Source organism: Podarcis filfolensis (assembly GCF_964270895.1).
Source record: "Podarcis filfolensis genome assembly, chromosome: 2".
NCBI lineage: Eukaryota > Metazoa > Chordata > Lepidosauria > Squamata > Lacertidae > Podarcis > Podarcis filfolensis.
The window spans coordinates 53,472,347-53,493,414 of record NC_139605.1 but is presented as its reverse complement, the minus strand read 5'-3'; the positions used below and the strand labels follow the sequence as shown (position 1 = coordinate 53,493,414).

Here is a 21,068-nt window from a genome sequence, read left to right as displayed (position 1 = left end):
TGTTTCTAATTAAAAGCAAATTCATATTTGTATCAGCAGAACCCCTGATGTCAACCATTGGCACTAGTGACTTGAAAACTGAAACCTAGGTGGCTTTAACTGACAAACCGCAATATGTTCAGCTGTTTTAAGGCTGACTCCATAGCGACGGATTCACAGGTGAGCCAGTGATACACGTATCTACTCACCATTTAGACACTCTAGTCATTGCACCTCTGCAAACTAAGTACATTGGTGTAGAATGGTGTGAATCAGAGTTTCTGCAAGGCATACCCATATACATACTTGGATCTGCAAATAGCTGCTTGCACTGTAAATCCACCGTCCAGTATTTCTAGTGTTCTGAGGTGCAAAAAAATAAAGAGCTCCAGACGCATACTGCAATATAACTTAAAATGCTAAGAAATGAAATTTGATTTCTACAAATGCAAAGAAAGCTTACTATATTTTGGGCATGTTATTTGCATTCTCAAATCCTGGATAAAGTTCCTTGTTTCCCCCCAACATACTGTAGCTCTTCAGTGATTTGTTTGTATTGCTTTTGCAAATCTTGACAGTTTGTAACTTGAAATGTTTCATTTAAAACACTGGGGAAGAAAGAAAATACTCTAAAGGGCACATTACATGAAAATGTACATACAAAACTCCAGCATTCTGGAGCCCCATAGCAGGGAAATTAACTGCAGTGGGGAATGGCAGCAGAATAATGTTAGACAATGCATCTGTTCCCCCACTCCACATTATGTGGAGATACATACCACTTGTGTGCCAGCCCTGACCCATCTTGGCTGAAAACATTTGAGGGGCAAAGCCTGGTAGGGTGTCTAATGGCTCATTAAGACAGATTGGTTCCAGCAACCTGAAAGGAGGAAGTAGTCTGATCATTGTAAATAATTTTTTCTTGGGATATAAGGGGAAAAACCTTTTCCATAATCGCTTTTCATTACAAGAAGAAGCTGCTGAAGTATTGTTACATGCAGTTGTATGTATCTGTAGCTTGTTCCCCAGAATTCTCACTGAAAATCATTATTCAGTCTCGGTTAAGCTATTACTCTCAGCATATTTTCATTAAGAAGGAATGAGATATTAATACATTCTACAGGTAGAGGCAATTGTCTTACCCTGTGCCTCCATGTCCAGGGCACTAGACTGATTTAAAAGCATCTCTGGCATTGTATTAAGAGAACTATTTATTTTCCTTACTTCTTGTCTGCGAAACTGAGCTGTTTTTCTTCAAGCTTTCAAAAAAACAGGCAGAGATTAAGTATGTTGAGCCAGCAGAAGTAGTTGTGTTAATGAGCAAAGCTATAAGAGAACAGAAAATCGGGAATTATATTAGGCATCTTAGACTAAAACAGATGACATTTCCAGTTGTATTCACTAGTCATGTCTGAGACACCTGCCTTTATTTCAAAGGAGCTGCTGTGTTAAGTGGACTATAAAAACAATAAATTTTAAGCTTTGATTTTGAAATGTCACTTTTATAGGTCCTGTGACTATTTTGAATCAAAAATAGCCTAAAGCAGGGGTAGGCAACCTAAGGCCTGGGGGCCGGATGCAGCCCAATCACCTTCTCAATCCAGCCCGTGGACGGTCTAGGAATCAGCGTGTTTTTACATGAGTAGAATGTGTCCTTTTATTTAAAATGCATCTCTGGGTTATTTGTGGGGCCTGCCTGGTGTTTTTACATGAGTGGAATGTGTGCTTTTATTTAAAATGCATCTCTGGGTTATTTGTGGGAATTTGTTCATTTCCCCCCCAAAAGTGGCCCACCACATTGTCTGAGGGATGCTGGACCGGCCCACAGCTGAAAAAGGTTTGCTGACTCCTGGCCTAAAGGATGTAGGTTTGTACTACAAATTTCCATATGAAGCCAGTGTGTTCATCTTATTTATTTATGTATGTTACATATTTCACAAGATTTATATACCACTTGATTGTATTGCATTTAAGTTTATTACAAAAAAGAAATAAAATTATCATTTAAAACATTCAAAAATAGTTAAAATCCACAATAAGCTTAAAATCCAGATTAAAACACATGCCAACATTCTAAAGGTCTGGATGTCAAAAGGCAGGGAGTTCCAAAGTGTGGATGCTGCTACTCTCAAAATCAATTTCAATTTCTTACAAGCATAGAATGAGTATTATGTGGCATCTGTAACAGTGCCAGTTACACAGATCAAAGCGGTCAAGTGGACATATATGAGGTGATCTTGCAAGCTGAATCAACTCTTTCACTGCTGTTGTTAGTCTTTGTTTAGATGGGCGTAGAAGGCTTAAATAAAACAATATATGTAATGTAAAAACTCAGACAAGTGCAGTGCTAAGGCATGAAGATGGCATGGTTCGCATTCCTAATTTCATTAACCAGCATGATAATTCTTGTGCAGCAACAAGAGGTTGTAAATGGATAAGACTGTAGTGACAGATGAAACAAAGTAACTGTGGCATTTGAAGTGCTTTGTAGAGTCATCGCTGTGTGCATGGCCCTTGCTCTGTTCATTGGTCTTTTTCTCCCTACTGCATCCCCCAAGAGTTCTAAATCTCCTATAATTGCCATCTCTTCTGAATATGCACATACATGGAGTGGCTCTATACTGTGAATGATTGTCTATCTCCACATGAGTCTGTCTGTACTTGGGCATTTGGGCTCTGGTGGGTCATTGGTGGACAGTGGGCGTTTTCCGTGGTGGATCCCTGGCTTTGGAACACACTCCCAGAAGATCACCTGGCACCCACAGTGATGTCTTTCTGTCACCAGGCAAAGACCTTTTATATTCCTGGCGATCTCTTTTGCTTGGATTATATTTTATGTTGCTTTTATAGATTTGCTATTTTTAACATATTTTATGTATTATTTACTTCATATTGTTTTTAATATTTTATGATAAGATGCCCTGATACTTGAAGAGAGCGGAATAAATCTTGAATAATAAATGACAAATAAATAAATACTGAGTGCAGATCTCTCTGCCCCATCATAAAAAGAGCACCTTGTTTCTGACGAAAGGCTAATGTGTTTGCCTGAGGCTGTTTAGGGGGGGAAAGAGTGTGAATAAAGTTGATTGGGAGCAGATTTCTCCCTCTGTCAAAAGACTAAAACTTGGGGTCATCTAATAAAATTGATTGTTTAAGTCCTTGCACTCTGTGCTTCCAGAAAACAAAACTTTTATAGGCACCTCAGTTAGAAATGCTGCAATGAGGAGGCATAATCTCCTAGTGCCTTGCTGCTGCTATGGGGAATTAATAGTAGTGCGTCTTTTTTCTTCCAATTTCTGGTGCATTTTCAAAGGATGTCTCTTTCTGGTTTTAGAGTGTGTCCATAACCTTGGGTCACAGAGCGGGTATTTTAAGTAAGTCCAAGCTGAAGTTTCCCTCCTTGTATAAACAAAATTAAAGAAATTAAGCTTGAACCCCTTCACCTCCCAAGACTAGGATGAGTAACTTCTAGTTTGACAAGTAATTTACCATTGGCTTTCTGCCACAACAATGCATATGTGCAGAGAGAAGCACAGTGGATAGTAGAAAGAAATGTTCTCCTACCCTGTTTCTTGGCAATTCCTTCACTTCTAATGGATATGATGAATGGTATTCTCTCTCTCTCTCTCTCTCTCTCTCTCTCTCTCTCTCTCTCTCTCTCTCTCATACAAGCCAGAAACAGTAAACATACCAGCTTTAATGTTGAGCAAAGACGAGATTATTCAGGAACATCTAATGTTCTTATCAGAGTGGCGCAGACACTGCTTGCATCAGTCACGGTTCTGGCCTCTGCATCATAGTCAGCTACAGAGCTCTTCCAATTTAATAGTCACTACCAGGCAGCTACTAGAAACACTGTCCTGATAAAGCAGAAGTTCTTGTCACTGTACATAATTCAACCTTGCAGAAAGAATCAGGATTTATAAAATATATTACCTGAGGGAAGCCTTTTTAAAGAGGGCGAGAATGAGGATAGACACAGGTAGCAGACGTAGGCAGTGTTTTTGTCCACCTTGCAGTTTTGTTTGCATATTATCATGTGCATATTGGGAGAGGAATCATTCTTAACAAGAAGATGCTGTGTGGTTTGTCCATATGATGCAATAATTTCCACTACAGAGTGGCTGGCTGTAATCCTTGGAAATGTCACACAGAGTACATTAAGAAGCTCTGCAGGAGACTGAAAATGGTGGCACTCCTGGGTTTACTAAAGCAGCTTGCCCAAGTGAGGCAGCTGGTACACAAATTAATAGGTTTCCCCTGACATAATCTTTTTAGACCCAGTTCTCATGTTACGTAAGCATATGTAGGTTTCGATCTCAGGAGGGACGGGTGTACGGCTTGGTTGTATTGTGTATAAAGAATGGCTGCGTGCACAGTATACCTTCAAAGCACATTTCCCACCTCAAAGAATTCTGAGGGCTGTAGTTTACCCCTCATAGAGTTACAATTCCCAGCAACCTTTAACAAATTACAGTGCTCATAATTCTTTGAGAGGGGAAATGTGTTTCAAATTTGCTTTAAAAGTATAGTGTATACACAAAGCACCTGTTAGTCGTGACACAGATTTGGATGCCTGTATCATTGTGATTTTTACCTTACTTAAAATAAGATTTATTATAAGTCAACACAAGTTCTGCTTAGGTAAAGCTAACCTAACAATCAGCCTTTATAGGCCTGAACAATTTGGAAAGCAATAAAGAAATTTAATGATATTGATGATACATTATTTAGATCTTTTCCAATCCGATTCAGGGCTAGCTTGGGACCGAAGCAGCCTTACTTTGGTGGAAGACCTCTACCATGAGCCAGACAAAGAGACTGCATCCCTGTTGGCTTTTCTGGCCTTTGATACCATTGGCTATGACATCCTCCTTGGATTTCTGACTGGTTTAGGGTCAGGAAGTACTGTGCTTTGACTGGGTGTTTCCAGAAGGTAGGTGTGGGGCCACTGCCTTATGAGGACCCACAGGATTCTATTCTTTACATCATGCTATTCCATATATATATATATATATATATATATATATATATATATATATATGAATGAAACTACTAGCAGGTCATCGGAGGTTTTTGGTGATGTGTCAGCTGGGGATGGAGAAGGAATTTGTTTGTTCCACTTTTTGCAGGTGACCAGCTTGATCTGACATTCCCAAATTTGTTTGTGGATTGGAACACAACTCCCAGTCAGAATACTCACTTCTCCAGATTTTGGATGTTTCAGGGAGCAAAAATTATGCACGGCAACCTGTCATTCATTCATCAGTCATATTATACTAGCCGTTGATAAAAGTAGATAAAGGTTCAGTATAAAAGTTTCATCACAGAAATTACATTATAGGGGAAACATACTAAAATATAACCGTGTGTGAACAAGGGAGGGAGATCTAGAACAATAACATCTCAATTTAAACTGAACCAAACAGATTTCTTATCTGCTTAGGAGTCCCCTACATTAACTGCCCTGATCTTTTCTATTTCTTCCACTTGACATTTCCTTGCTGCTAAGGCATGCAGCACTGACAATTATTGACAAACCCTCTAATAAGCAGATGATTTATTAATCAAAATAGGTTGTTTAAGCTAGGTTATTTCTCAAGTATTTCCCCTTGACCAATCATATGAGGGATATTTTAGTACATAGTGAATTACATTCTCTGTTTGATTCAAATTACAAATACAAATCCATTGGGAGATAGGAACTTGTTTGTATGCTTGGGCAACTTTGAGAGATTTCTAATTCAGTCGTATGTGAACAGATTTTTGTTGTTATCAGGGGCCTCTCTGTGTGATCTGACCAAAGTTCAGTTAATAGCCAAAAGAAAAACTTGCATTTTAATGCAACCTATAGAGAAAGAACTCTTCCCTGCTCTCTATTTTTTATTATTTTTGTGAGGTTCTTTTGCACATTTTGCACAAAATGATTTTTTTAGCAGGATGCTGGATAACACAGTTTGCCTGTGCATCCCATGCATCCATAGATTTACTGTACAAATTTCATGCAGAAATACAGTTAATGTTGTTATCCAGTAGTATAGATAATCTTGTTTAAAATCTCTGGCATATATTGTTCTTTCAGTACTTCCTCAGAAGCTGTTGTTTGGATGGCAGCCAAGATTGGCTCTTCCCAAGATACTACTGAGTACATAACAACATAACAATGCAATATTAAAAATAAGACAATAGACAATGTTATGAACTTTACCTGTAGCCTTCCAATAAAATTTCAAAGCTGAAAACAATTCTCTAAGGGAATAATTATCCCTGAATTTATAACTGGAAGAACTCTATATGGTAAATGAGCATGAGGAAGAGATAATCTGTAAACTGGAAGCTTCAGCCCTAGACATGTTTTGCTGGCCCAGACCCAGTGCGGATATGGGTGGGACGAGGCAGTTATGATATTAGTTGCAACAAACCACAAGACAACAGTTTTGGGATTTTACAGGCCACAACTTTATTGATTACAGCTGTTAGCAGGTTTTGGCATCAGCATTGAGTGTGTATCCTAACATCGACCAGCCCAATTGCTGACAGAAGCTTGACAAGGTTAAGGGTCACCCTATCATGTACATCAAATCAGGGTGGCCCCACCCTTAAGACCACCATTTTGGGGAGCTATGGCCCATCAGTCCCTTTTTGGACATCAGGACAAAGCACTGCCCCCAGGATCCCTTTAAAGGGATACCGTGATCCCAACGTTGAACTGAGGCTAGGTTTTCCCTCTGGTTTGCTCCCAAGCCACAACCTTTAGCTTGCCCGTGAAAATTGAGAGGTGTTTTACAATGTGTGCTTTTCATGTTAATAATAATCTGTATGGGGGGATGGCTATTGTTTTGTTTGTTATTACGTTGTGTATTTTTGCGTTTTTATACTGTAAACTGTCCTGTGATTCTTAGTTGAGGGACAATATTTAATTTTAATTTTAACAAAATCAGTTAATGGTTGGCCTCCAGCTCTCAGTAGCCTGATATTAGCTATGTTAATGTATACAGCTTTATGTGGGGAAGTACAGCAAGGTGAAAACAATAGTGCGGCCATGACGAGGCAATGAGTTCAAATTCTAAGATGCATTCAGTTTTCAGGAAGGAGCTGCAAAGCAGTCTCTGTCAGTACAGTACATTGCACTGCAGTAGGCCGGAAGTCTTTTTGCCTGTACGCTTAGAAGTAGCAGCATTGTTTGTAAAAGGAGGCCCTGAAGAGACTTGTGCTGCGGCCTTCAGCTTGGGGGCGATGTGTAAATATGTGGACCCACACAGGCTAACACTGTTTTGTGTGAATATCTTGATGCCGACATGCGCTAAGGTTATAAAATGTTAAGTCTGTTTACTCAGAGCGGTTTGCTCTTTCTAGTATAATATCTATTGTGTAAAGCATCAGTATTGTACCCTCCAGCTAAACTCCCTCCCCCCCCTCCTGTACAAAAATCCAATGTCTTTATGTGTTTGCTTCTGCTTCAGGCATAAGGTACCAGTGAATGAAAACAATTTTGAGCACCAGTGATCCTTGTTGCCTTCAGGCCACCCTCCTCCCTCTCAAGTTGCTATTTTAATTCTGAGAAAGACAAAGAGTGACTAGCCAGGGCCCTGAGGCTTCTTGTTTATTCACGTGCCTGTCCCATGGCCCTTTTCAGCACAGCACCAAAAAGCACCCTAGATGCTGTTGCCTTGATTGAGAGGGCTGATGTTGAAGGTGTGCTGTGTTGGCTGCAATTTTTTTAAGACAGCAAAGGGAAAGAAGCCTAGAACTGCAGAGAAAACATCTACACTCACTGTGGGCAGACTTTCCTACATTTCTTGCTTGCAAAGCAGGGAAGAAAGACCTGTACGCATGCACGTGCTCAGACCTTTTGGTCTTTTCCAGGAGCCAAAGGACAAAGAACATCTAAATGGGATCTAGTGAGGCATCAAATCACACAAGAAGTATTTCTTAATGAACTGGAAGGGTTGTCCTTTTGCCTTGGGCTGGGTTGCTGGAGGAACGTTTTGCCGGTTATAATTGACAGCTCAGTGTCTTGATTGGAAGACCTGCTCTCAGATAACAGAGGTGTTGTGCTGTCTAGTTTCTGAATGTGTGTGTGTGTGTGTGTGCGCGTGCGTGTGAAGGTGGGGGGGCATTCTTTATTAGCTCTGTTTTCTGGAAGTTCCCCCTGTAAAAGTTCAGCCCCTATAAAATTGATTTCTGTTGGTTAGTGATTATAGGATGGGGAAGCTGTAGCAGGAAGCCAGGCCTTTAAAATCACTGGGACTAGGATGGGTTTAATTTTGCTTTCAGAGTTATGGAACCCTCTTACATACAACTGTATATCATGGTTAGTAGCAGTGCTTTTTTCCTGGGGATACGCAGGGAAACGCCTACCCCTAAACATTTTGTGAATCTAAGTTTGGCCTCATTAAGGGGCAGTATTTCAATATGAGTAGGAAACTGAGAGTACCCCTAAACTTTTTTTTAAAAAAAGAAAAAAAACACTGCTTAGTAGGTATGATTTTCTGTGGATACTTTTTTTTTTGTAAATAGTGACTTAATTTATTGGACAATTCCTGCATTTTTTCATAAGTCACACAGTTTCTCATCTTTGGACTACAAATGGGGTTGCACAGAAACCTAAAGCCTTGATTATGTTTTAAAGACTGGTTTAGGTTGCAGTCTTAATGCATACTGACCTGGCAGTAAGTCCTGTTGAACTCAATGATCCTTCCAAGTAAACATTTATAGGAGTGAGTTGCCAGTCATGCAAAAGATGTCTGTATTGTGTTCATTGCAGTTGTGCCATTTTAAGATACTAAATCAATAGAATGAAGAATGAATGAAGTTAATAGGCTTGCAGGAGGTGGGTTGAGGGGCCAGTATTTTTTTCCTTCTGGAAGCCTTATCAAGGTAAACAACACATCACAGACAGTTGCATTTAATACAGCCTTGTTAGTCAGTTTGTGATCAGTAAAGTTTGACTGGAGATGCAGCAGGTGAATAGGGGTATTTACCCCTTTCCTCCCCACTTTTTCTGCACCAAATTCTCCAATCCATCTCTAGCTTCCTTTTCAAATATAAACAAACTGGGCAGTTGTCAGGTACAGTTGGGTGGGGTGTTGCTTGCAGAGATGACAACACTTTGAGCTGGAACATCTAGTTCAATCTCACCTAGTGCTGCTGTCTTAGTGCAGCCTTTTCAGCTCTCCTGCTAAGTAAAGCAATTACTAACTGCTGCGTCAGCGGCACTGGAAGCATCTTTGATAAGTGTGCTATTTCACAGATTGGTATATAGCTACCAGTTGCTTTGCAGATGCTTTTTGACACACAGATGTGGTTGGTTGAGTACTGAAAATCACAGGAATTTAGCTTTCTCCTTTTGCATATATCAAGGCAGAGGCTGTTTTGATTGATTATGAAGCATTTCCTCCCGTTTTTCTTCTCTCTCTCTCTCCCTTCCTGAGGCAGCCTATTTTTATTGTTGTGATTTTTGTACCAGTGTAAAAGGAACACAAGAAGCAACCGTGAACACAAGAAGCAATTGTCCCAGAAAGCAGGCAAAATTAATACATTCTACACACATAATTCACTGGCACATACAAAGCTGTTTTTCACTGAGACATTGGTTCGTATTGCATAACGTTGTCTGTTTTTACAGACAACATTTCAGGGTCTCAGGCGGTGGTGTTTTTGAGCATTCCTATCTGATATTTTAACTGAAGATTGAACTCAGGACCATTGTGCATACAAAGCATTGCTCTCCTACTGGGCAGCAGCCTTTTCACTACTGATGAACCATTTTATTAATGCAGTACTGCATTTTTGTAATAGTTGATTTTGAAAAATTATATAGGAAGTGAAGGATATCTGTAATTGTAAGCTATTTTGTGTATCTCTTCATCCATTTTCAAACTGGTGTTGTCGAATAAGTGTCTCTGGCAGGTGGATGAAAATGGCAGTCTTCTTTGTTCCTGACTCTGCTACTGCCTTATTGGTTTGTTTGTTTTCTCAGTGGTGAGAAAGGTTTTACCTCACCTCATTTTTGAAAAGTCTGCTTACAGCCTTTCAAAGCTATGAAATGTTGAAACTAAAATGGCTGTGCATTCTGCTCTGATTCACATAGCATTAGGTCTGTGGGTAAAGAACCAGAAGGGCAAGTTTCCCAAGGTTAAATGAAAAAGTAGATTCCGTTTCTTTTGGAGTGATCAGTTGCAAAGATCGTCACGCTTGCACCCCTTGAAGTTTTAGTATCAGCAGTAGCATTTCAACAGTTCTAGAACTGCCAGGGCCCAAATCTGTGACTCCTCCAGCTCTTTAGCCTCAGAAGATGAACTGGTACTTAATCATGGGCTGAGGATCCTCAGTTTGGAAATAGTTTGGGACCAGGGGGGCTGGCAAGCAGTAAGAGTTCAGGGAGATTGGGAGGACAGGATTAAAATGGTGGGATTTAATACATGCTTTGGGCTTCTTGAGTTAAAAGAGCAACTATATGCATTGCTGCTGCCCTAACTGTCTCAGCCTTGCTCTGAAATTCTCAGCTATTATTTTCCTCTATTGTAAACCTTTCTTGACTGTGCTGCTTTTTAGGACTGCAATTGCTTGCCTAAGAAAATCTCCAGTTTATGAACTGTGATTATCCAACAGTGTGTTATATATTAATATTTGTACAGTCACATGGTGTCCTGGGGTTTCAAAGAATCAAAAGATTTGCAGCTCCCATAAAGCCTCTTTAATTAACTTGATTCAGATATTATTGTGTCACTGGGTATCTCTCTCATGGGGAGAATGTTTCATTTGTTAGTACTTAGCCAAGGCATGTCACAGTTTTCATTTTGTATCTAGGGGTTTCACATGTATTGAGTGAAAATGTGTCTTGCTTTCAGTCAACCATATATGTCTGGTGAGGAAGGCTGAACCTTTCCATCTTGCCTCTAAGATGCTGCTGTGTTTGCTTTCCAGAGCTTTGAAAGGTTGTAGAATGTAGTAAAGCTTAATCTTTTCAGTCAATGACCAACCTGGCAGCAGTGTGCAAGTCATGCTGTCTGGGTATACATAGTACTACATGATTTTCACGTGCCACTGCCAGGGTTGGCCATTCATTGAACAAGTTTTCCCAGATAAGCCAGTGCATTGGAGAATACTGAGCTGAACAGTGCCACTAAACTAAGTCTCACTCATACTTGTAGGTGGCCTCCTTGGCAGCACACAGGGCTGCTGTGCTCCCGCTTAGGCTGTGTTCATGCTTGAACTCAGGGGCGGAGGAAGGGGTGTGTGGTAGGGGTGGTCTGCCCCGGGTGTCAACAATGAGGGGGGTGACAAAATGCCAGGCGACACTCACCGCAGGGTCTGCAGTGCGCGCAGACCCTCTCCTGGGAGAGATTCGGTGGCTTGGGCATACGCAGGCTCCGCACTGCCCAAGCGGTTCGCCCACTGCCTCCCCACCAGCTGTAGGGCGGCTGAGTGGGAGGAGACAGGCAGGCTCTGGAGGCCCCGCGGTGAGCCTCACCCCTATGGACGGTGCACCCCAGGCGGCTGAGCAGCTTCCTCCGCCACTGCTTGACCTGATAACACCAGATGGAGACCAGCTATGTTGCCACTGCCATTTGCCTAATCATACCAGCTTTAAAATGTTCACACAAACAGTGTGGCATGGCTGTGAAGATGTTGGGGGACTTACATGCTCCTCAGTCCCACATTCTCCTCGGATGCTTAGGCCGAGGCCTTCATCAGACATGAACTAGGTCATAGAGACAAATTTATGTATTAGAGACAGAGATTTCACTGGAGGCCTTCAAAGAAAAGAAATAGTTGACAGATGGACCCCTGATGTTTATTGAGTAGCAAAATATCTTTCTGGAGAAAGAGTTTTTAGACATGTACTGAGTCTGTTTTGTTCATTGGGTAGAAAAGCAACATTCAACAAGGGACAAAGGTTCTGTGTTCTCATGTTGCCAGTCTAGCTGTCTGATGACCGAGCTGTGGATGTATCCTTATGGGCTTTTCTTTGTTTTTGTCTTCTAGGTGCAAGAATGGTTATGTTTAAATTGCCAGATGCAGAGAGCTTTGGGGATGGACATGACCACTGCTCCCCGTTCCAAAAGCCAGCAGCAGCTACATTCCCCGGCACTTTCCCCTTCCCATTCCCCAGCCAAACAGCCACTGCCCCATGTGGCACCAGGACCAGAGAAACAACCAGGAACTATGCAGCCAGGCCCCAGGCCAAGTGCTGGTGTCATGCAGCCTGAGACCCCCAAACCACCCCCCGCTTCAGCCCAGAGGGAACCACCCAGCCAAGCCCAGCCAAAACCTGCTGCTCCTCAGGAAGTGGTGAGGTCTTCCCCTCAGCATCAGCAAGCAAAGCCTTCGTCCACTGATCAGAGAAAGACTGTGGGAGACTCTCCAGCTAAGACTTCGGCCCCTGCCCCCAGTGCTGGGGCGCCAGAGCAGCCCCAAGAGGGCCTCACTGGTAAACTCTTTGGATTTGGGGCTTCCCTCTTGACCCAGGCAAGCACACTCATGTCTGTCCAGCCAGAGGCCACCCCACCAAGTCAGCAGTCCCCTGGCAAAGTGCCTCCGAAAATTGTCTTCAGCGATGCCAGCAAAGAAGCTGGTCCTAAAGCCCCAGGCACCACACCTGGAATGCAGGGTAAGGCTGGAACTGTCCCGGCTGCAAAGCAAGCAAAAGCAGAACAAGTAATTAAGCCAAAGGAAGTGCCGAAAGCAAGGGTCTTGTGCCCCCTCTGTAAAGCAGAGATCAACGTGGGCTCCGGTGAACCCTCCAACTATAATACCTGTACATCCTGTAAGCAGCAGGTCTGCAACATGTGTGGATTCAACCCAACACCTCATCTGGTGGAGGTAAGGCTCCTAATTTAATTTTTAACAGTGTTGAAAAGCAGTGCATTTCCTGTGGCTGGTTTCAATATAGATAAGGATATGGTTGATAAGGATATGAATGGCAGTGCATGTTTTGATTGGTTTGATGGGGGAAATTAGCAACTATTCTCATATGAAAACAAATGCATAAAGGAATCTTACGTAGTTTCCCTCTTGCTCCTCCAAAATTTGGTTTTGGAAGAGACTGGGGGGAACAAAGCGATCATGTTTTCTTGGCCTGTGAGAGGATGAGGGTCCCTGTGAAAGTAGCACTGTGACAGCAACGGGGAAGTAATTTTTTATTTTGTTTAGTTTCTGAACACAAAAGCATCAAGCCTGGGTAAGAAGGAGCTGCTCTGGATTTGGTTGCATTTGGTTTGGATACCAAGCTGAAATGACAGAATGCTTTGCAACTTGCTGGGATAGATCCTGATGATAATAATTTGATTGCCGAAGAGTTGATGGAGTAACGGCCTTGCCTAGTGAGTACACGAAGGCTGGAGTTGATGGACCTTTTCCTTGTGGGTAAGGGCAGAAGAATGTAGGTAGGGAAAGGTCTTAAGGTACCCAAGCCTTGTATCACCACACAGATATCTCTTTCCTGTTCTGCAGTATGGAAATGGTTACGAATGCATATTCTGGTCTTGGGTTTCTGAAGTTTAAAGGAAATATGATAGTAGATGAGTCATCCATCATTTTGTTAAAAAAAGTCTTTGATTTGCACCTGGAAGATGTCATGCTGCTTTCATAGGTAATCAGTTTCAGCATGAACTGTAAATGGTGAATTTCCTAGGAAGATGGTGTAGTCATACCCTTTACATCTAATTGGAAATGTATGTGAAGTCCTCCAGTTCTGCTAAAATCTAATGGATCATTGCAAAAATCACCATGGAGCAATGTTGGCCCTTTCATGAGTCCAGACCAGAGGCACAGAACCTGAGAGTACTCAATTAATTTACCGTCTTTATCTGATAATGCTCAGCATAGTAGGGAGCTTCTAACTAGAGGTTATAACTACAGAGAACTGAGTCACATGGCTTGGATCTATTATCCACCCAGTCTCTAGTATGGATCGTATATTTTTTGTTGGTGGAAATGGAGTTTGGAAAATGCACAGTAAGCACAAGCCTGCCTCTTAGTGCACAATATTAAGAAGATTGATTTATAGGATTTTACAAAAGCAATTTATTTGGAAGCAATTTTGTTTCTTCTAAACCACTTTTACATCTTTTTGGAGATATAAAAAAATTCCATTCTAAATCATAAAATTGGGTTAAAGTTGGTGTTATTTAAATCAGATGAAAAGTTACTGTGACATACGCGTAAAAAATCTGATCAGCGTTTATGGCACAGCAGTGCCTTTTGATTTTCAGGGCATTATTTCAGGATATGGTTTTGGGGGCTGGTCCTAAAAGTCTTACTCTTTTTAAAAATTCTTCTTCAGCAATGTAAAGTCAGGGATCTGTGCAGAACTGGAACTGATACCTGGGCAGCAGATGGCTTCTCAATTAGCACAGAAGCAACACTGTGACTGTGTTGTCGGGTGCTGCACCGCTGTGGGTACATATGCTGCTTGGATGGGACATAAAATCCAGTCCGTGATTACCTGGCTCGAATCCAAGTACCATTTAGCCCTCCCTGCACCCTTCATTTCCCCAAAGGGGGAAAAGAGCTATCTTGAAATTTCAAGTGTATATAGATGTTTCTCACAACAACTTTAAGTGGCTTCTGGTTTACTTTAACTACTACTGTCAAACAGCTGTCACCTCCCACACAGCAAAAGAGTGCTGCATTTTAGTGGTGGCGTTGAAATGCCTGTGTGGGTGTGATGCTACCACGGAAGTTGCAAGACTAGTAGTGTACTGCATTATTATATAGCTCTATCCAAAGGAAGCCCAAAGGCCCCTTATTTTAACAAGCCAAGCTGCACCCCTAGATGACCCCAAAAGAATACACTAATCCTAAGTAGGAAGTTCAAGCCATCTACAACAAGAATGAAATTGCAAGCGTGTTTTTTATTTTTAAGCATCACACTAGCTTTCTCTGGGAACTCGCACCTTGTTTTCCTTGTCTGATAAAAAAAATGGCTTAAACAGTGTAATCATGTGAATTGGGTAATGACATTTCTTTGCACGGAGCAGTGACTTTGTAACATTGGTGCAATGAAGTCAGCAACAGCTTCATAGCATTTGAATAGTAATGTCAGGGACTGGGGGACCCTTTTAAAACCCCACATAGCTCAATGTTGCATGTAAGAGGAGATGAACAAGGAGCAAGAGAGGATGCCATATTACATTTTACAGAATGTAAAACCTTGACTGAAGCAGCACAGTGCAGATTGGAACATTCCATAGGAGCAAGATACAGCCAAGTTCCGATGAAGGGATGAGCCATTGGTTAAAAATGGGGCAACGAATAGCAAGGGGAAGTAGGAAGGGTTTCAAATGTATATGGTTAGCTCCTTACAGTAGAAGATGCCTCTACCTTCACCTCCACCTTGGCAGTTGAATGGGTGTGCCACCCCTTAAGGGGTGCTGCTTCAGGCGGCTCCCTCATCCTGCCTCATGGGCAGTCCAGCTCTCCTAACAGCCAATAAATCAGCAAATCTCTGACACTATAAAGTTTGGGGTATTCCCACTTCTGCAGTGTTTTGTGTAAACAAAATAACTCCATAGGACTCTGGAACTGCATGCCTAATGTTTGAAATAGGCTGCTACTGCCAAATTCTGAGTTATTTATGAATGCTGAACAAAAATGCAGGTTTTTAAAAGATGCAAATTCCACCAGAAGGTGCGGAGGGGAGAATTTAAGGCTTTCCTCCCCTGCTTCAGTCCTGAGGACAATCCTTTTACTAAAGCTAGTATTTGCTTTGGGGAAGAAATTCCCCATTGGCACCAAGAGAACAGGGATGAGTACTGTGCTCTACAAAAAGATATGCAGCAGTCTGCCCAAACAGGCAGTTTGTAGCCATGCATAAGCATGGTTCACTGAAGAAAAGAGGTGGGGAGTTAAACTGTGTATCACTCTTGCTAACCTAGCAAGGTTGGGAAAGTAAGGAACCATTAAAACTGCTTGCTCGTTGGAGTGTTCGTTTCACCATTCTCTCCGTCAACTCCTAATGAATAAGCTGGTAGAATAAAAACCTGTTCAGTCATATATTGATTAAAATTTACATTTGTATATTGTTTTCCTTCTTTAATAGAAATGTAGCAATTGGCCTGCAAAAACAATGGTGCTGTAGTGCCAGAATGTATAGACTCAGATCTTAGGATGGCAATTGCAGAGTTGGAGCATGTTTGATTCCCTTGGGACAGAAGATCGGTGTTCCCTGCTGCTGCCCAAACTTAGAATTGTTAGGGAGCAAGGAAGATGTTGGCCTTTCTATGCAGCACCCCAAGGACCAATTGAGTGGACCTGGAGCACAGTCATCAACACTAAACTTGCCTTTTACTTATTTTATTCTTTGCATTTATGCCCCACCCTCTCCCAAAGGAACTTGGGAAAACATAAATGAGGGTTTGCCCCCATTCTGTCCTCACAAGAATCCTGTGAGAAAAGCTGGCCCAGGGGCTGACCCAGAGTCACCCAGTGATTTTCAGAGCAGCATAGGAGTCCAACTGCAATCTTCTTAACCACACTATACCACCCTAATTCTGGGTGACTCTGCCCTTCTTGCCAGGTATAGGATGAAATCTTTACAGCATTGGTGCAAATTATTTGTTTGTCCTGTGGAGAAGATTAGAAGAATCTACACAGCTGACTCCATGATTTGTGCTTGTGGTGAGCTCTTCCGCTATATAATTAGTTGTGCTCAGAAGCAAGCTCACTTTAGGCATGTGAACTTGCCCGCTTGCTAAAATCAAAAATTAATGTTCAGCAAACAGTTCTGTCTGCTTGTGTAACTGCTTGCCATATAAACAGAAGCAGAGAATGTTAGGTACACCACTGTGTATTTTTCTTTTATTTCAATATCTGCAAGATTATGCTAATTAAAGATTGATAAATAATAAACCAAAGACTACAGGCAATGTAAGTTTTCTGCACCAAAAAAGAAGGAAAGAAATGAAGGCAGTACTGTACTCCTGGAGAACTTTTATTTAAATCGGTTCTCTATAGCTATAACAATGTTTGTTGTTAAAAGCAGACTTCACATTGTTCATGAAAGGTACAGCGAGACAAAATAATGCTTGCTATTAGATTTTGCCTGTCATGTCCATACAATTTTAACAGCTCAGTCCAGTGGTGCTGGGTATAGGGGGCGGAGGGGGCTTCAGCTCTCCCAATACTTTTTGGCAGGGGGTAGCGCCCCCCCCAATATTGAGGGGGCTGCCACCACACACTGCCGCAGCTGCATGCACATCCCAGCGCCAGCCTCTGCCCAGCAACCCAGACTCCACACAGCTGGGACGAGAGTGGGTGGTCTTTGCTTCACTTGTCCCAGCCATACCCTGGCTCCTGGGCTGTGGCTGGGACAAGCAAGCGCGGAGATCACCCTCCACAGGTCTTGTGGGCGGCATCACGTGACGCATCACATGACCGCGCCCCCTTAAGGTGGTGAGCAAGTCGGCACCCCTGGCTCAGTCCTAACTATACTTAGAAAACTTGGACGTACTATTGATTTTAACTGCAAGAGAGGTAGTCATATTAGTTGCAGGAGAAACATAAAAGAGTCTTATGGCGCCTTCAAGACTAATTCATTTATTTTGGGACAAGCTTTTTTGAGCTACACCTACTCTAATCAGATACATGGGGCTTTTCCACACTGAGGTTTATTGTGTGTTTGCAGCTGTTTGCTTTCACATTTAATTTGTGTAGTCCACATGATGTTACCCTCCAACAACACCAATCTCGATGTTGAGTAAATTTGGGTTCACCCAACAATGGACAATCAGGTAAGTGGGGGGGAACTGGGCTCCAAGCTGTTCCACTTGGGGTTGCATACAATTTGTGTGTTTTGGGGTGAATAGATCTGTTGTTACTTTGTGCTATACCCCATTACATGGCAAAAGGCGCGAGAGGATGGTCTCTGGCCACACTGCAGTTTAAATTACCTGCGGCCATGCCTCCTGCAGGCACTGATTGGATGGCGGGGCCACCCCTGGGCAGGGCCCTGCCCTTACTCTGACAACATGGCCAGACAGCATCAAGGAGGCCGTCAGTCTCCACCCCCAGCCAGATCATTGCAGGGGCTGAGACCCAGCCACAACGCTACCCACCAGAGAAGGTGAGCAGACTTGTGCTATGCCCCATTACATACACACTGCTTCCTCAATGTTTTCATTTCTTTTCTGGCTGCGCTTGTAACTCTTTTCAGCTCGGAAGGAAGAAAGATTCATTGAACTCAGTGTATATAGCATTACATGCTGAATGTTTTAAAGAAGAGAAAAAATCTGATGGTGGCAGTGGGAGCCCTGTATATTAAATTCGGATGTCTGTTGGCTTCCTATGAAGCCAGAGAGCGGGAGGACAATTTAAAGGGCAACATGGGGAGATGGAAGGAGTTGCTGAATGCTTCCACTGAAACTGCTTCTCCCCAGCTGTGTTCTTCCCAGTGAGACTCCCATGACTAGAAATAATCCCCTTTAGGTAAGACTGATATGTGACCCCAGTGTTAATTTGAAAAATAGTGGAAACATGAAAATGCAACACGTCTATGAAACACTGTTTAGACGGATGGTTCAGGGATGCGTTTGGTATAAGGAGTTCATCTGTTACATCTGAATTGAACTGAATAATGCTTTTTACCCCCTCCAAGTCAATTTCCATTATATTTTTTATAATATTGATTTTCAAAATCTCTTTGGAGGCAGCCATCTCCTTGTTCAAAGGACTTCAGTTGTCCATTTCTCTTGAATCTTATACTGTAGGAAACATTTTTACAGATTTTAAGCACGTTTTGCCTCCCTGAGCTGGATTGGATTTGCAGGAGATCCTCTAAGGCCTTTACTCGCTTTGCCAGAAGTGGAGGCATGGATTGCAGCTCTCACTTTTTCTGCAGGAGTGCTACACTGCAGCTCTTTCCCCCCCTCTTTAGCTGTTCTAGCTCTGCAGTCACCAAGGTCAGCAGATTCAACTCCAAACACTCCAGAGGACTGAACTACTGAGGAAGATGAGCCCAGTTTGAGCTGTTAAAAGATTATACATGCTCTGCTCCCAATGGAGGATGGATTCCTGTTTCAGAGGGGTGATGAACCCCTGTCTATAATGTACCTGCCACCGTCACTGTTGAAAAGCAGTGTTATAGTGTTACAAGAGGAGCAGCCCCAATTTCTGACTTCATGTGTAAAGTGGTGATATACACATACAGTAGGATCGTGTCTTGCTCAGGGTTTACTTTCTGAGGGGGTAGTACGTAAAGCCAAAGTTGTGTATATTCAAAACAATCCCCTGGAACCACCCCAGCACAAACAATTTTACCTTCCAAAGCCTGCACGAGATCTTGCAAGGGCTTCCAAGATTTTGTGAAGGCCTCCAGAACCCACAGGAGACCTTCCCAAGCCCGGTAAGCAAGGCAAGGAACTCTCCGACTTGCATACATTTAATATTAGTGTGATATCAGCTGGCCAGCCACCAGGCGGTCAGGTTGCAGTCGCACAAGTTAAATCAGCACAAGTTGTGATCCTACTGTACATGTGCATATATGCCAAGGTTGCAGTCTTCCTGGGGAAGGAGGAACAGTTGTGGAGATATATGCAGTGTTACATAGTGTGTGAAAGAAATTGTGCCATCTAAGTCTCCCTGCCCTAATATTCTGTACAGCAGAAAAATCCCCAGCAGATGCATATTCAAGCCCCAAAGGAGATTTCACAACCTCCCTCCCTAGACAGCTTCTTGTGTACAGCTAGAAAGTTGGCTGTTATTCAGATCTCTGGGGAGACCATTTCAAGCAGTAGAAGCAGACCTATTTCAGGGTTGCTTTCCTAACCCCTTTCCCCTGGAGAGAGAATCCATGATAGCTCTGCAGCTCTCTCCATGGTGTATCACTATTCAGCCAATGGGAGGCAATGCCTCTCTTAATATATATGGCAAAAGGTCTGTCATTATTGTTGTTTATTAATTTTGCATACCTAACTATTATAGAAAATTAATCGAAGAAAAAATAGATGTGTCCCAGCTCTGATTGATTTAATATTTAGTTAGCAGTGCTGATACAGTCCCTTCCCAGAGCACTTATAGTCTATATTAAACTGGCTGACAGGGATACACAGAGAGGTCATGGTTTGACAGAGAACTAGAAATGAGGTAAGGAAGAATTTGGAGTACAAGGTAAGGTTAAGCTGTTTCTAGAAACACATAGTGATGAAGCTAGTCTTGAGGAGGGAAGGAAGTGACTTGATGAAAAAGAGAGGGGATATGATACAGTCGCTGAAAGTGTCATGGCAAGATTCACAGTGGAATAAAAAGCACACCAATAGCAGCTAATCTTGTTGGGATGTTGAAAGAGTGCAGGGGAAATAAGGAGAGATGTGAGGCATGGTATGCGGACAGAGATGTGGAACAGCTTTGCAAATAGGGACTGGAGGGTTATAGAAGGAGTTATGTGGAAGTGTAAAGAGAGAGGAATATGATCATAGCAATGGGATGACAACCTGAAACAAAATAATAATAATAATAATAATAATAATAATAATAATAATAATAATGGAAGATGTGCAGGAGCGAAAGCCAGAAATGTGGAGATTAGAACAATTTAGATAAGAGCTGACCCCAGCATGGACATGCTGTCCAGGTTATTCAAAAATAGAAAAATTATGGTTCTTTAAAGGGAATTTAATATCATGTCATCTAAACAAAAATATTGGAGCATTAAGAGGAAGACGTTGCTCGTGGTGAGTACATATGTAGGGCTAATGTCTTTGTTGGATATTCAAATAGCAGAATGGGAGCAAATGAGTGGGTAATACATGTCATAGGTATTCTGGCTTGGGCGGGGTATAAATAGTAAATTATTATTATTATTATATCAGTAGGCAAAGCCATATTCATTTTTGTGGGGAAAGCAGCAGAAACTGTTTACCAGGAAAATATCCTTATTTAAGGTAGGCAGCCATACTCCTACTGTTTCTAGAGGAATACTATGGATTGGGTGTTCTCTTTTGGTTGACAGAACATTTCAAGCCAACATTTGCAATGCATACTACAGTCTGCATAGTTCAGTCTGTTGGAAATCTGAGCAAATAGGAGGCTTCCATGGCAAATGGAGTGACTGAATTCCCATACATAGATATCATCCAGAATAG

At 42.1% G+C, this 21,068-nt stretch overlaps 1 protein-coding gene across 4 annotated transcripts in view; it reads left to right on the top strand.

Moving 5' to 3' along the window:
* Positions 1–21,068, top strand: part of BSN (bassoon presynaptic cytomatrix protein) — a 194,050-nt gene that overhangs the window by 36,102 nt on the left and 136,880 nt on the right. For all 4 annotated transcript variants that reach the window (XM_083603185.1, XM_083603186.1, XM_083603183.1 and 1 more), the window contains exon 3: positions 11,974–12,810. In XM_083603185.1, the coding sequence (XP_083459311.1) occupies positions 11,974–12,810 (837 nt within the window). The remainder of the gene's footprint in view (positions 1–11,973; positions 12,811–21,068) is intronic.